The sequence below is a fragment of the Geotrypetes seraphini genome, chromosome 9 (genome assembly GCF_902459505.1).
Source record: "Geotrypetes seraphini chromosome 9, aGeoSer1.1, whole genome shotgun sequence".
NCBI classification, from domain to species: domain Eukaryota; kingdom Metazoa; phylum Chordata; class Amphibia; order Gymnophiona; family Dermophiidae; genus Geotrypetes; species Geotrypetes seraphini.
This window is the reverse complement of record NC_047092.1, coordinates 181,450,163-181,465,546: the sequence shown is the minus strand read 5'-3', so window position 1 is coordinate 181,465,546 and position 15,384 is coordinate 181,450,163. Positions and strand designations below refer to the sequence as shown.

Genomic DNA, 15,384 nt, shown 5'->3' with positions numbered 1-15,384 from the left:
GCTGCTGTCTGTCTTTTTTTCTTTGTTTCTCTCTCCTTGGCCACTTTCTGTGTGTCTTTCTGTCTCTCTCTCTCCTTGGCCGCTGTCTGTCTGTCTTTTTTTCTCTGTCTCTCTCTCTTTGGCTGCTGTCTGTCTGTCTTTCTGGCCCCCTGTCTGTTTGTCATTCTTTCTGTCTGTGTCTCTCCCTGGCACCTTGTCTGTCTCTCTCCCTGGCCCCCTGCCTATCTCTCTATGGCCCCCCCCCGAGCAAACCAAGATTGCTGCCTGCCCCCCAGCACATCCCTCCCTCCAAAGCAGCCCCTTTTCCCTCTCCCCCTCCACTTCCCTGTGCGGCAGTAGCAGCCGGACGTCTTGCAGCACCTGCACCCTGTCCACTTCGTCCAGGCCGAAGGACACCCTCCTGCCATTGCTCTCGCCGCCGCTCAAACCATCGCACGCGCTGCAAGCCGGCCACGGAGTCGCACATCACGCTGTCAGGGATCACGGCGTTGTGAGTGCGCATGCGCGCTTAGGGTTTTATTATAGAGGATTCTTTTTCATGTCCCACAAACACGATAGTTTTAACTTACTTGACTAACCGAGAGACACATTCTATGTTGGGAGTTTTGGAAATAAAAGGGGAAGCCACCGATGCCTCCTGTTCTGACAAAGAGATCCCAATGTGGGCCACTTTCAGTGCCTGAAACACACATCAAATCAAGTTTACATTGTAACATTCAGGCTCAAGCTTTGTAATGAGAAAAAAAAATTCACCAAATGCACCGATTTGATAATGACAACATAAGTATCTATGGGTAGGGTTACCAGATTTTCCATGTTGGTTGAAATTGTTTTTTTATAAATGACTGACGACACACATAAGAGTAGATACCAGAACAAAATAGTTTGTCTGTACTTACCCCACAATCGTTTGCGCCGTCTCCACACATCGCAACGTAATAACTGCAGAAAAAAAGTTTGAAAGCATTAGCATGTATGAATGCATGTATAAAACCCCAAATGTCACTCTTTTGCTCCATTTTGGTGCTATGATTTGATCCACCATCTTTTAGTGGTTATAATCAAAGCAGTTTACCTATTATATACAGCCACTTATTTTGTACCTGGGAAAATAGAGGGTTAAGTGATTTGTTCAAAGTCAAGAGGAGCTACTGTGAGAATCAAACCCAGTTCCCTGGGTTATAAGGCCACTGCATTAACCATTAGGCCAGGGGTGTCCAACCTGCGGCCCCATGAACTATTTTCTGTGGCCCCGGTCGAGGGCAATGCAGTGTTTTCCTCTGCAGCCCCCGGGTGTTTACTGTCTTGCCGGCTCCCTTCTCTGTCTTGCTGCAGCGTTTGCGCGGCCCCAGAAATATTTTTTTTTCGGCCAATGCGGCCCAGGGAAGCCAAAAGGTTGGACACCCCTGCATTAGGCTGTTCCCCCACTCTATGACATATGTCTAGAATGCCATTGGATAAACCAATATTAGAATTCAGGTTCTCACTATGCGGCCTTTTTACTAAGGGTTTTTAAGCCCTAATGTGTAGTTAACACGCCACAAGAACATAAGAATAGCCTTACTGGGTCAGTGGGAGGGGCTGAAGGCCCCGATTGGTTCAAAATCACCATTTTGAGCCAATCAGGGCTTTCGGCCCCTCCCACTGCATTCCAAAAAGAAGGAGGGGGAGGAGCGCCGGTGCCCCCCACCAAGACGGCATCAGGGGCAGGGAGGGCCGTCCTCCCCCCCCCCACTGCCCCCTCCCTTATTACGCCACTGAGTCTGATAGTTTCAAATGACACAGGTCTACTTTGACTCTATGTCCTGTAATATGGAAAAACTAATTCATGATGACCAGATGAGTCCTTCAGCAGCCGCACATTGCTTAGAAAAATCGTGTAACTTCTGTGTCTTTTATCTACCGAAGTCTCTGCAATGTACAGGACAGTTATTTTGTCCTGGACACAAAGCTCACTTTAATTTTTGAAACTCTTCAATCAGGTTCGACTTCTGATTTGGAGACATTCTTGCAAAAATAGCTCCATTCAGTAGTAACTGTGAAAAGAAAAGCAAAAAAAGTCCAATTACTGCTGTTCTCTCACATCAGATTCATAGATTTATTTATTCAATTTTGTATATATTGTTCTCCCAGGGGAGGTCATAAAAATTTACATGAATTTATTCAGATACTCAAGCATTTTTCCCTGCCTGTCCCAGTGGGCTCATAATCTATGCAAAATACCTGTGGCAATAGGGGGGGATTAAGTGACTTGCTCAGGGTCACAAGGAGCAGCGGGGGTTTGAACCCACAACCTCCGGGTGCTGAGGCTGTAGGTTTAACCACTCTAGAAATCAAAATGTATTAGAAGTGAGCCAAGTAAAGGATAATCAAGCCATTGTGACATCACTGATGAGGTTGGCTCTTATTGGTGGAATGAGGCATTGTGACATCACAGGATCAGCTCTGGTTACCAGAAACCTTTCCAACTATTTATTCAATTTTCTATACCGTTCTCCCAGGGGAGCTCAAAATGGTTTACATGAATTTATTCAGATACTCAAGCATTGTCTCTGTCTGTCCTGGTGGGCTCACAATCTATGTAATGTACCTGGGGCAACGGGGGGATTAAATGACTTGCCCAGGGTCACAAGAAGCAGCGTGGGATTTGAACCCACAACCCCAGGGTGCTGAGGCCTTTAGCTTTAACCACTGCGGCAATATCACCACTGTAACAGCTTCAGCTGTCTGATCTGTTTACAGAACAAGAAGTCATGATGTGGTAATTAAGTGGTATAGTACCGGGGGGGGGGGGGGAGGTGGGAGGGTAGGAGGGGAAGGCAGAATCGCCCAACAACGATCCAGACTGGTGAGTTTAGTGAATCTAGGCTTAAGAAAAGAAAGAAAGAAATCTCAACTCTGGCTATCCTCACAGAATCAAAATAGTAGGAAGCAGGAATCATCCGCTTAGCATCAGAGTTAATGGATTCCATTGTTTACAATATATATATATTTATAGCCTAAGTGGTTTCCATTCAGGTACTCAAGCATTCTTCCTTATCTGTCCCGTGGGCTCACACTATCTAATGTACAATTCTGTAGATGAAAGAATGCATCACTTTTTCTGAGTCTCTAATGCACAACAAACCTAGGATTTGACAACGGTGCTTTCCAATAGAAAAACATTTGTTCTCCAGACATACCTTTGGTAGCAAATTGTAGAAATATTTCGCAATAGCCTGATAAGATTTGCCAGTCATGGCAAAATAATAGTCGCCGATTTCCTTTGTAGGATCAGAGTTTTCCTCAAAGCTGACAAATGTTTCCTGTTAAAACAAAAACAATTATTCTCCTATTCCAGGGGTAGGGAACTCCGGTCCTCGAGAGCCAAATTCCAGTCGGGTTTTCAGGATTTCCTCAATGAATATGCATTGAAAGCAGTGCATGCAAATGGATCTCATGCATATTCATTGCGGAAATCTTGAACACCCGACTGGAATACGGCTCTCGAGGACCGGAGTTCCCTACCCCTGTCCTATACAATTAAACAGAAACCTGATCCAATGCTGACCTACTCCCCTCCCCCCCCCCCCGAATTCTTTGATCCTGTAGGGTGCGCTGTGTGCATGAGGTGTTGGCAAAGCAGAGATCAACATCTTAAGTTTAGACAAATACTTAATTGCAGAAGATGCGTCGGAAACAACTTGAGTTGATTATATTTCAGTAGTAATAAGGGTACAATTCTATAAAGTGGCGTTTAGAGGTAGGCACCCCTAATGTGCGTCAAAGACACCATTTATTTGTTTTCGTAGGCTTCCGTGGCTGGCGTCATGATTGTAGCAGGTTTCCGGGTCTTGCCGCGTCTGTGTAGAAAGAACCGGCGTTTCAGCCATCATGCTGTGGCTTTCTTCAGAGTAGGCTGTGAGGTCTGCAGTGTGTCTGTATATATAGTGGGTTCACAGACTTGATTGAGAACGGGGCAGTCTGTGGGTCGAGAAATTAGAATTTTTGGCGGGAAAGTTTGTTGGGCTGACCTGATTGAGAGCAGGGAAGGCTGTTGATCATGAGTTTGAATTTTGGTGGGAAAGTTTGTCGGAGGTCCAAGTTTCAATTTGAATTTTGGGTCCCGAACGCTCCCGCCAATACTCAACATTGAAACTTGGATTTCTGATTAACTTTCTCGCCAAAACTCAAATTCAAACTTGGATCTCCAATGAACTTTCCCACCAAAATTCAAATTCCAGGCACAGGGGGCAGCTAGATGAAAGGAACAAAGTCTGGAATTGGCAGTGGAGGAGAAGGGTAATGTTAAGAGTGACTTATCTGAGGAACGGAGTTCTCTGGGAGGTGGATAAGGAGAGAGAAGAGAGGAGAGATATTGAGGGGCAGCAGAATGAACCCACTTGTAGGTCAGCAATAGGAGTTTGAACTGCATGCGAAGGTGGATAGGGAGCCAGTGAAGTGATTTAAGGAGAGGGGTGACACGAGAATAGCGAGGTTGGTAGAAGATGAATCGTGCAGCAGAGGTTTGCACAGATTGTAGGGGGAGGGGGGCGAGGCGGCACTACGGGAGACCAGTGGATTGCTGTAATCTAAGCGTGAAGTTACAAGGGTCCAGGGAATGTGATCAGAGGAAAGGGCGAGTTTTGGAGATGTTGGTAATAATGATATGGTTTATGACATCAGTAATTCATTTTCCCCTGGCAATTCTCACACTGCTGTCATATCCGTTCTGATTAGGATCCTCCATTGGATTCCAGGTAATGGATGCTCTGGTGGATTCTTCTGGTTCAAGTGCTTCAACCAGGATTACTTTACCGGTCTTTGGAATGATCCCAGAATTCCTTGCAACGGTTGCCGCAGTCTGCAGATTGTCACCTGGAAAGGACAATAAAGGAGGTATCTGTTTTCTCAATAGTAAGATTTCAATTTAGAACAGCAGCAAAACAAATAAAATCCTGGATTAAAGCAGCAACTTCTACCACCAGCTGTTAAAGGACCATGTCATGGCTTGTGAATTCTATTCCAATAGCTGGGTCGTACACCTAAAAGCTATTCTCAGGCCTGGACTTCAGTAGCTTTCATTGCCCTCATAAAAGCACTTGGCATCGGGGAATACCCACTATAACCTCCCCGACCTTGAAATGTCCTGTCTAAATTAGATGGTAAGCTCTTCTGAGCAGGGACCGTCTATTGTATGTTAAAATGTCAGATACCTAGACCCACTGTATCATTTCCTCTACCATAACCTCCCCAACCCTAAAATGTCCTATCTAAATTAGATTGTAAGCTCTTCTGAGCAGGGACTGTCTATTGTATGTTAAAATGTCAGATACCTAGACCCACTGTATCATTTCCTCTACCATAACCTCCCCAACCCTAAAATGTCCTGTCTAAATTAGATTGTAAGCTCTTCTGAGCAGGGACCGTCTACTGTATGTTAAAATGTCAGATACCTAGACCCACTGTATCATTTCCTCTACCATAATCTCCCCAACCCCGAAATGTCCTGTCTAAATTAGATGGTAAGCTCTTCTGAGCAGGGACCGTCTACTGTATGTTAAAATGTGAGACACCTAGACCCACTGTATCATTTCCTCCTCCATAATCTCCCCAACCCTGAAATGTCCTGTCTAAATTAGATGGTAAGCTCTTCTGAGCAGGGACCGTCTACTGTATGTTAAAATGTCAGATACCTAGACCCACTGTATCATTTCCTCTACCATAATGTCCCCAACCCTGAAATGTCCTGTCTAAATTAGATGGTAAGCTCTTCTGAGCAGGGACCGTCTATTGTATGTTAAAATGTACAGCGCTGCGTAAGCCTTTTCGGCGCTATAGAAATAATAAATAGTAGTGGTAGCGATTCTGTTGGGCTGCTCTCGTCATTTTCGAGATACCTGTAATCATAACAGTCCTGAGCTTGGCGTCGCTGAGTTCCTGCAACACTGGTATAGTCTCCGCCTTCAGCCGATTCTCCATTATCAATAGACCGAGGAATTCCAGATCACATTCCACTTCTTCCCTTAAAACAGACATGCTGTAGTTATAAGAGATGGCCCGTGACCAAGTAGATCAACAGGTGCTAAAACGTTCTCAGCCCAACCAACCAACTTCCTAAACTCATGAGCGTCATTTTACCACTGAAAAGAGGGTTCTCTTATTTCCTGAAGTGCCAATTTGCAGAAACAAAATTCTCTGTTTTGACAATGTTTCAGATCATTGATTGAGCCATATCCAGGTCATTCTCTTCTTGGTTGGGGGAGAACTTTTCAGCAGCCCCTCGTAGTCTGAAGAGTTTCAGTCTTTGGGAAGCAGAGCTGAGATTATGATGTCATAATGCCTCCTTCCACCAATAAGAGCCAACCTCTTCAGTGATGTCACAATGGCTCGATTGTCCTATACTTGGCTCACTTTTATTACATACGAGGAGGTGCTAAAACGTTCTCAGCCCAACCAACCAACTTCCTAAATTCTGAGCGTCATTTTGCCACTGAAAAGAGGGTTCTCTTATTTCCTGAAGTGCCAATTTGCAGAAACGAAATTCTCTGTTTTGACATTGTTTCAGATCATTGATTGAGCCATAGCCAGGTCATTCTCTTCTTGGTTGGGCGGAGAACTTTTCAGCAGCCCCTCAATAGGTTGAAGAATTCCAATCTCTGGTAACCAGAGCTGAAATCGTGACGTCATAATGCCCATTCCACCAATAAGAGCCAACCTCATCTGTGATGTCACAATGGCTCGATTGTGCTGTACTTGGCTCACTTTTATTACATACGAGGAGGTGCTGAAAAGTTCTCAGCCCGACCAACCAAATTCCTTAATTCTGAGTGTTATTTTGCCACTGTGGCGAAAAACATAACCTAACAATATGCTTGTATACCACAGTTACCTCTCAGTTCTGGGCGGTTTACAGAGTAAAGAAACTGGACGTTCACAGTGAATTACAATCCATTAGTTCACAAAAATTATCCAACAAGTATTTTCTAAATGCCAGTTAGATCTTGGAACTTAATATAAAATTACCAAGCTGTTTATCCCATATACCGGCCTGATAAGAATCGTTTGTAAACACAGAGGTGAGCCAGGAGGATGTCCTCAGGCAGATAGACAAGCTAAAGAGCGACAAGTCGCCAGGTCCGGATAGCATTCACCCAAGGGTGCTCAAGGAATTAAGGAATGAAATAGCAGAGACACTTCAGCAAATATGCAACCTATCCCTAAAAACTGGAGAGATCCCGGAGGACTGGAAAATAGCTAATGTCACGCCCATCTTCAAGAAGGGTTCGAGGGGCGACCCGGGAAACTATAGGCCGGTAAGCCTCACATCGGTCCCGGGAAAGATGATGGAGGCACTGATTAAGGACAGCATCTGTGACCATATCGAAAAAAATGGACAGCTAAGGTCGAGCCAGCATGGGTTCTGCAAGGGTAGGTCGTGCCTCACAAACTTGTTGTACTTCTTTGAGGGGGTAAACAACCAGGTGGACAAAGGAGAACCCATAGACATAATTTACCTAGACTTCCAGAAAGCCTTCGATAAGGTACCACATGAGCGGTTGCTCAGGAAGCTATGGAACCATGGGGTGCACGGGGAGGTCCACCGATGGATCAAAAACTGGCTGGCAGACAGGAAGCAGAGGGTTGGTGTAAAGGGCCATTACTCGGACTGGCAAGGGGTCACGAGCGGGGTTCCTCAAGGATCGGTGCTGGGACCGCTCCTGTTTAACATATTCATTGACGACCTGGAGGAGGGAACAAAATGCGAGGTCATCAAATTTGCAGATGACACCAAACTATTCAGCAAGGTTGAAACCACGGTTGACTGCGAGAATCTCCAAAGGGATCTTACGACATTGGAAGAATGGGCGAAAAAGTGGCAAATGAGCTTCAATGTAGGGAAATGCAAGGTCATGCATATAGGGAGAAGGAACCCGATGTTCACTTACAAAATGGGGGGATCAATGCTAGGGGTCAGTAATCTGGAAAGAGACTTGGGAGTGATGGTAGACACGACATTGAAGGCGTCGGCACAATGCGCCACAGCCTCGAGGAAAGCAAACCAAATGTTAGGTATCATTAAGAAGGGTATCTCGACCAGAACGAAGGAAGTCATCCTGCCACTGTACCGGGCTATGGTGCGCCCGCATCTGGAATACTGTGTACAGTACTGGTCACCGTACCTCAAAAAGGACATGGCAATGCTTGAGGGAGTCCAGAGAAGAGCAACTAAACTGATTAAGGGTATGGAAAACCTTACATACACTGACAGACTGAAGAAGCTGGGGTTGTTCTCCCTGGAAAAGCGGAGACTCAGAGGAGATATGATAGAGACCTTCAAGATCCTGAGGGGCATCGAAAAGGTTGACAAAGACAGATTTTTCAATTTGAAAGAAACCACAAGAACAAGGGGTCACTCGATGAAATTGAAGGGGGACAGGTTTAAAACAAACGCAAGGAAGTACTTTTTCACACAGAGGGTGGTGGACACATGGAACACCCTTCCGGAGGCCGTGATAGGAAATAGCACAGTACAGGGTTTCAAGGAAGACCTGGATAGGTTCCTGGAAGACAAAGGGATTGAGGGGTACAGATAAGAGCAGTGGAAGGTTTAGAGATAACTGTAGAGGTAGGCAATAAAATTAGTCAGGGACCGCTGACCAGGCAATATGCCTGATGGGCCGCCGCGTGAGCGGACCGCTGGGCTGGATGGACCTCTGGTCTGCCCCGGCGGAGGCGACTACTTATGTACTTATGTACTTATGTACATCCCTTGATAGATGGAAAGTCAAATCTCCGCGAAACCCGTGTCGGGTGTTTTCTATTAACAAATTCAAAGTGGTCAAGAAAATAACTAGGTAAAACACCATGTAAAGACTTAAAACATATACAACCAAACTTAAACAATATTCTTGCTTCAATTGGCAGCAAGTGCAAATTTTGGTGTTATCTTTTTTTAGTTCCAAAGACTTTATGGAAATTTTCATAATAATAAAAATCCAAACAGGAGAATTTTGGTGTTCTCTTATTTCATTAAGTGCCAATTTACAGAAACGAAATTCTCTGTTTTGACATTATTTCAGATCATTGATTGAACCATATCCACGTCATTCTCTTCTTGGGTGGGCTGAGAACGTTTCAGCCCCCTCTCATACATTTAGGTTCAGAACTGTATATTATAGTTACGAAGATGGGCGATTTGATCATGCAATCTATGACCTCTTTTTCCAAAGTTTCCTTGCCTCTTCGAAGGGGGGGGGGGGGGAGCTGTTTGGAGAGCAATGTTGAAGGTCATCTGGGGGACATTTATTTCATGGCTTGCAAAATATTTGTTAACCGGAAAAACGAAGAGAAAGAGGCAAGGTTTTTCTGAGCTGAACAGAATGTTTGCCCTATCTTCCCTCCGTATTTTCTCTACCCAAATTTCTAATCTCGGTTTATATTTGAGTCAACCTTTTCTCTTCCTTTTTGGGGGGAAAAGAGTTGCCTTGGCTTATATTCGGATCGGTTTATATTCGAGATCAGACTGGCTATGTCACTCAAAGCCCAAATGATGAAGGTACCACTGTCTTATTTTGGTCACACCGTCAGAAGAGAGAGATCATTAGAGAAAGACATTGATCCCCCTTTCACAAAAGCATGGAAGAGGTTTTTGCTCCAATGGTCATAGTGTTCCTATGAGCGATAGAGCAGCACAGAGCATTCAGCTTGCTGGCTGGCGCTAAAAACCTCTTCCACGCTTTTGTAAAAGAGGGGTATATTTGGGAAGATCGATGGAACCAGGCGAAGAGGGTGACCTGCAATCAGAAGGCTGGACACAATGAAAACAACCATGGGGATAACGCTGGAGGTCCTTACTGGACTAGCGGAAAACCAATTTCTTTTTAGATCTGTAATTCATCAAGTCGCTAGGACTTAAACACGAGTTGATGGCGCCTAACATATAAACAGTGAGCCCCTTGAGTCAGAAAATTAAGGTTTATATCCCTGTGATTGCATGAGTGACTGGAAGACCTGGACTCCTCAAAAAAATAGAAACAGCAGGCAGTGAAAATGTCAAAAGATTTGTTTCTTCACAGGTTCTGCACTCTGAACAAAAATCTGTCAAGTTTTTTTCAAGTTTTATTAGGATTTGATATACCGCTTATCAAGGTTATCTAAGCGGTTTTTTTCAATCAGGTAGGCTCACAATCTATCTAACATACCTGGGGCTATAGAGGATTGAGTGACTTGCCCAGGGTCACAAGGAGCAGTGCAAGGTTTGAACCCACAACCCCAGGGTGCTGAAGCTGTAGATCCAACCACTGCGCCACACACTCCTCCAATCCTTAAGCCTTTTTGACTATCAGCCCCCTACACTACCATGCATTGATCAGTCTAGATGGGTCTTTCTTACCTCATGACTTCATCCATATTATCTTGTCTCCGTAGGTTCAGATTCTTAAATGCCAGCGCAATGACTCGGAAGCCTTGCAACGTGTAATGCTCGAGTTCCTTTGCGAAATTATTTGGAACTGTCAGAGGTAAAATATATTTAAATCAGCTTTACTATAGGATTATTTAATTTAAAGTTAAATTTTTATAGACTGTATCACATATTTCAAATTGACCAAACAGCATCAATCAATCAATAATATAATTATAATAACCACAGAACATACATAAACCACAATAAAACAGGACACACTAGTGCTTATTTTAGATATGCTATTTGTGTTTTAGATGTCCATAAACTGGCATTTAGACGTTTTATGTTGTATAAACATCTAAATCATGATTTTAAAAAGCTGCAATATAAACATCTATAACTGAAGAATGACTATAAACGGACTCTTTTACAAAGCCACGTGGCAACAGCTCCGGAGCCCTTTAAATCTCTATGGGTTTCGGGGTCACTTGCGTGCCTTTGCAAAAGAGGCCGAAAGTGTAGTGTGGGCATGTTTTAGGCAGACTCCAATAATAGACATTTATTCTTCCGCCTCCCCCCACAAAAAAATTACATTGGAATTTATACTATGGGATGACTATAGGCTCTTACATTAGCCAACAGGGAAGGATAAGTGAATTTAAAAAAACTGACGAAACACTTGTTCTGCCTTATGAAGTATGTTAGTTGAGTTTATAAACATATTATTTTTTAATTGTGCTGCAATTATATTGATGATGTATGTAATGGAAGAGATGGGCTGGTGACTGGATGGTTACATAGTAACATAGTAGATGACGGCAGATAAAGACCCGAATGGTCCATCCAGTCTGCCCAACCTGATTCAATTTAAATTTAAAAAAAATTTTTTTTTTTTTTAAATTTTTCTTCTTAGCTATTTCTGGGCGAGAATCCAAAGCTTTACCCTGTACTGTGCTTGGATTCCAACTGCCAAAATCTCTGTTAAGACTTACTCCAGCCCATCTACACCCTCCCAGCCATTGAAGCCCTCCCCAGCCTATTCTCCACCAAACGGCCATACACAGACACAGACCGTGCAAGTCTGCCCAGTACTGGCCTAATTCAATATTTAATATTATTTTCTGATTCTAAATCTTCTGTGTTCATCCCACGCTTCTTTGAACTCAGTCACAGTTTTACTCTCCACCACCTCTCCCGGGAGCGCATTCCAGGCATCCACCACCCTCTCCGTAAAGTAGAATTTCCTAACATTGCCCCTGAATCTACCACCCCTCAACCTCAAATTATGTCCTCTGGTTTTACCATTTTCCTTTCTCTGGAAAAGATTTTGTTCTACGTTAATACCTTTCAAGTATTTGAACGTCTGAATCATATCTCCCCTGTCTCTCCTTTCCTCTAGGGCAGTGTTTTTCAACCTTTTTTGGGCAAAGGCACACTTGTTTCATGAAAAAAATCACGAGGCACACCACCATTAGAAAATGTTAAAAAATTTAACTCTCTGCCTATATTGACTATATATAAAGTAATTCTCTTGAATAGGAATCAAATAAACACAAAGAAAGTATTTTATAATTACTTTATTACGAAATAAAAATTATAAAAATTATAAAATACTTTATTCAGTGCGAAACCTGGGCCTGTTTGGCTGAACACAAAGCTGATATTCTGGCTGGAATCGAAGAAAGACACACACGTAGCTCTTCGTCAACAGCTCTCAGTCTCTCTCTGTATTTGGTTTTTATAGCATACAAAAATAGACAAATATACCCTCCATCCTTTTTATTAAACCACAATAGCAGTTTTTAGCGCAGGGAGCTGCGCTGAATGTCCAGCGCTGCTCTTGACGCTCATAGGCTCCCTGCGCTAAAAACCACTATTGCGGTTTAGTAAAAGGGGACCATATTGTAAAATATAGACAGCAGATATAAATTCAGAACTGTGCATAGTAAGTGAAGGGAAGTTTTCATCTCTGGGAATTTACCCAGTTAACTATTAAGTTATTTGGGCAAATTCCTTTGAAAACTGTGGTAATACTGCCTCCACTTTGCTAAATTTAAAATAAAATCATTTTTCCTACCTTGTCTGGTGATTTCTGGTTGCACTTTCTTCTTCTGACTGTGCATCCAATCTTTCTTCCCTTCTATCAGCCTGTATGCTTTCTCTCCTCCACACCTCATTCCCTCCCCCAACTTTTTCTTCCTCTCTCCCTGACCTTTCTTTCTTTTTTTCTGTTTCTCTTCTTTCCTTCTGTTTCCCTGCCTGCCCCCTTTCTTTCTTTCTCCCTGCCGTTCCCCAAGCCACTGCCACTGCCGCTGCCATCGGGGAACAGGACCCACCAATGGATAACAGGCCCCAAAGCCGACGCCGACGCATGCTCTCCCTGACGTCAATTCTGCAATCGGAGAGGAAGTTCCGCCCAGCCAGGCAGCGATTGGCTGGCCCGAACTTCCTCTCCGCCTGCAGAATTGACGTCGGGGAGAAGAAGACTTATCGGCTCAATAGATTAGATCGCCAAGACAAAGTGAGTCCTGGGTGATCGACTCACTTTGCCTTGGCGAGCTACTGGCGCCCCTGCCTCGGGCCCCCTGTCAGCTCCGGGCCCGGCGGCCCTGCGGCACACCAGGCAACATCTCGCGGCACACTAGTGTGCCGCGGAACAGCGGTTGAAAAACACTGCTCTAGGGTATACATATTCAGGGCTTCCAGTCTCTCCTCATACGTCTTTTGGCGCAAGCCTCCTATCATTTTCGTCGCCGTCCTCTGGACCGCCTCAAGTCTTCTTACGTCTTTCACCAGATACGGTCTCCAAAACTGAACACAATACTCCAAGTGGGGCCTCACCAATGGTTCTGTTGATTTTATGGATTTGAATTATGTAAAGTAAATTTATGCTTCGTATGCTATTTTTGTGTTGAATGTTAATTTTATTCTGCGTGTCATAGACTAAACTGCCCGAGACAATCACGTGCAGACAAAGCCGGGCTGACAATCGCGCGCAGGAGATCAGCCTGCTGCCTGGGTACTCCAGGGCCTCTTAATCAAGCGTTTCTTCCCCCATCCAATGGATACTGCTTGAATGAAGAAGGTGATTTCACACAGAAGCAATGTTTTGCCTTTCAAAATTTGGCAGCAGTTTTTTCTGTGTTTCTATTGAGGATACTTTGGTATTTTGGATTGATATGCCTTTGGTTTCATTATTCGACAAAGGTGCGCTAGCGTTTTTACAAAGGCGCGCTAGCGTTTTTAGCGCACACACTGGATTAGAATGCGCTACCCGAAAAACTACCACCTGCTCAAGAGGAGGCAGTCGCGGCTAGCACACGGCATTTTAGCACTCGCTATTCTGCATGTTAAGGCCCTAACGCACCTTTGTAAAAGGAGCCCCAAGACTCTTGGGCCGAAACACGACCGTGTCGAGTCTTTTATTAAAAAGGATTGAGCACCATCTGGTTAAGGGTTTGGAGGAGGAGGAGCTGCCATACAGCGAAAGATTAGAGAAACTGGGCCTCTTCTCCCTTGAAAAGAGGAGATTGAGAGGGGACATGATCGAAACATTCAAGATAATGAAGGGAATAGACTTAGTAGATAAGGACAGGTTGTTCACCCTCTCCAAGGTAGGGAGAACAAGAGGACACTCTCTAAAGTTGAAAGGAGATAGATTCTGTACAAACGTAAGGAAGTTCTTCTTCACCCAGAGAGTGGTAGATAACTGGAACGCTCTTCCGGAGGCTGTTGTAGGGGAAAACACCCTCCAGGGATTCAACACAAAGTTAGACAAGTTCCTGCTGAACCAGGTAGGGCTAGTCTCAGTTAGGGTGCTGGTCTTTGACTTAAGGGCCACCACGGGAGTGGACTGCTGGGCACGATGGACCACTGGTCTGACCCAGCAGCGGCATTTCTTATGTTTTTATGTTTGTTTTTATGTCCCCTTCTGGTGTGATGGCAGTTTCTCCTGTTTGTCTTCCAAATTTTTACCACCCATCTGTACTTGCCACATTTTTAAAATCTGTATATGTAAGAGGAAGCCAATAAGGAGAGAAGCAAGATAACGTTCACCTCAGAGTTTTGAAATGTTGATAAGACACCACAGAAGTTTGTGCTACTAACCCCCGAAACACTATCCCAGCTGCATCCAGACTACAGACCAATACAAAAAGTTATGCTACGTGGTATATCGGACTATCTTCATTCACTTACCTGTGTCTGTCTTGCAGAAACTGACCACTTTCTCTGGTGCTCCCTTCATGAAAGCAACAACCTTAGCCTCTCCCGTCAGCTCGACGATAACAGACATCCTCTGCACACTGGAGGAGAAGGGGAACTGATGCAGGATGGAGATGCCCTCAATGGGAACCTGAAAAAAGGAACAGTTATGCCTCTCCGTAGCAATGCTAATCAAGAACACATTGATAGCATGGCAAATGTTAGAAGATAAAGACCTGCACAGTCCGTTTGGTCTGCCCAACAAAATGGCCAGAGTTGAATTTGGCACTGTTATGCCAAACCAAGTTACACCTCTTCAGAACAGACACTAGCTTCTCCCTGCCAATTTTGGGGCACGGACTATAAGGGCCAGATTCTATATAGGACACCCAGTCTCAGAAGCCGCCTATGTGGCTTTTGAGAATCACATGTGGGCGTCCTATAGAGACTTGCGTCTGTCCTCATGGACAGACGCCTAAGCCCGCCTAATAACCCAATTCTCTAACCGCCGGTGTCCATGTCACAGGCGCTGGTTAGAGAATCGGGTTGTCGCTGAGCTTATCGCAGCATGGGATCTCCCTGCCGCAATAACTTTAGCGACAAACCGTCCCCCCCTCCCTCCCCCCCCGAAGACTACCTGCAGGAGGGATGCCCAGTCACTTGTAATGTAATCCAACCTTGAACTGAATAGGTAAAGGTGGAATAGAAAACCTGATTAACATAACATAACAAACATACTTGGTCTGTCCTGATAGAAAATTCACTGAAGTTAATTACTTTATGCAAACAATCCC

At 44.4% G+C, this 15,384-nt stretch overlaps 1 protein-coding gene across 3 annotated transcripts in view; it reads right to left on the bottom strand.

Moving 5' to 3' along the window:
* Window positions 1-15,384, bottom strand: part of LOC117366652 (probable cation-transporting ATPase 13A4) — a 112,020-nt gene that overhangs the window by 25,360 nt on the left and 71,276 nt on the right. For all 3 annotated transcript variants that reach the window (XM_033958281.1, XM_033958282.1, XM_033958283.1), the window contains 8 exons: window positions 14,585-14,741; window positions 10,376-10,493; window positions 5,880-6,004; window positions 4,694-4,857; window positions 3,183-3,305; window positions 1,957-2,036; window positions 900-942; window positions 570-679 (listed from right to left, as the gene is read on the bottom strand). In XM_033958281.1, coding sequence (XP_033814172.1) covers window positions 570-679; window positions 900-942; window positions 1,957-2,036; window positions 3,183-3,305; window positions 4,694-4,857; window positions 5,880-6,004; window positions 10,376-10,493; window positions 14,585-14,741 — 920 coding nt within the window. The remainder of the gene's footprint in view (window positions 1-569; window positions 680-899; window positions 943-1,956; window positions 2,037-3,182; window positions 3,306-4,693; window positions 4,858-5,879; window positions 6,005-10,375; window positions 10,494-14,584; window positions 14,742-15,384) is intronic.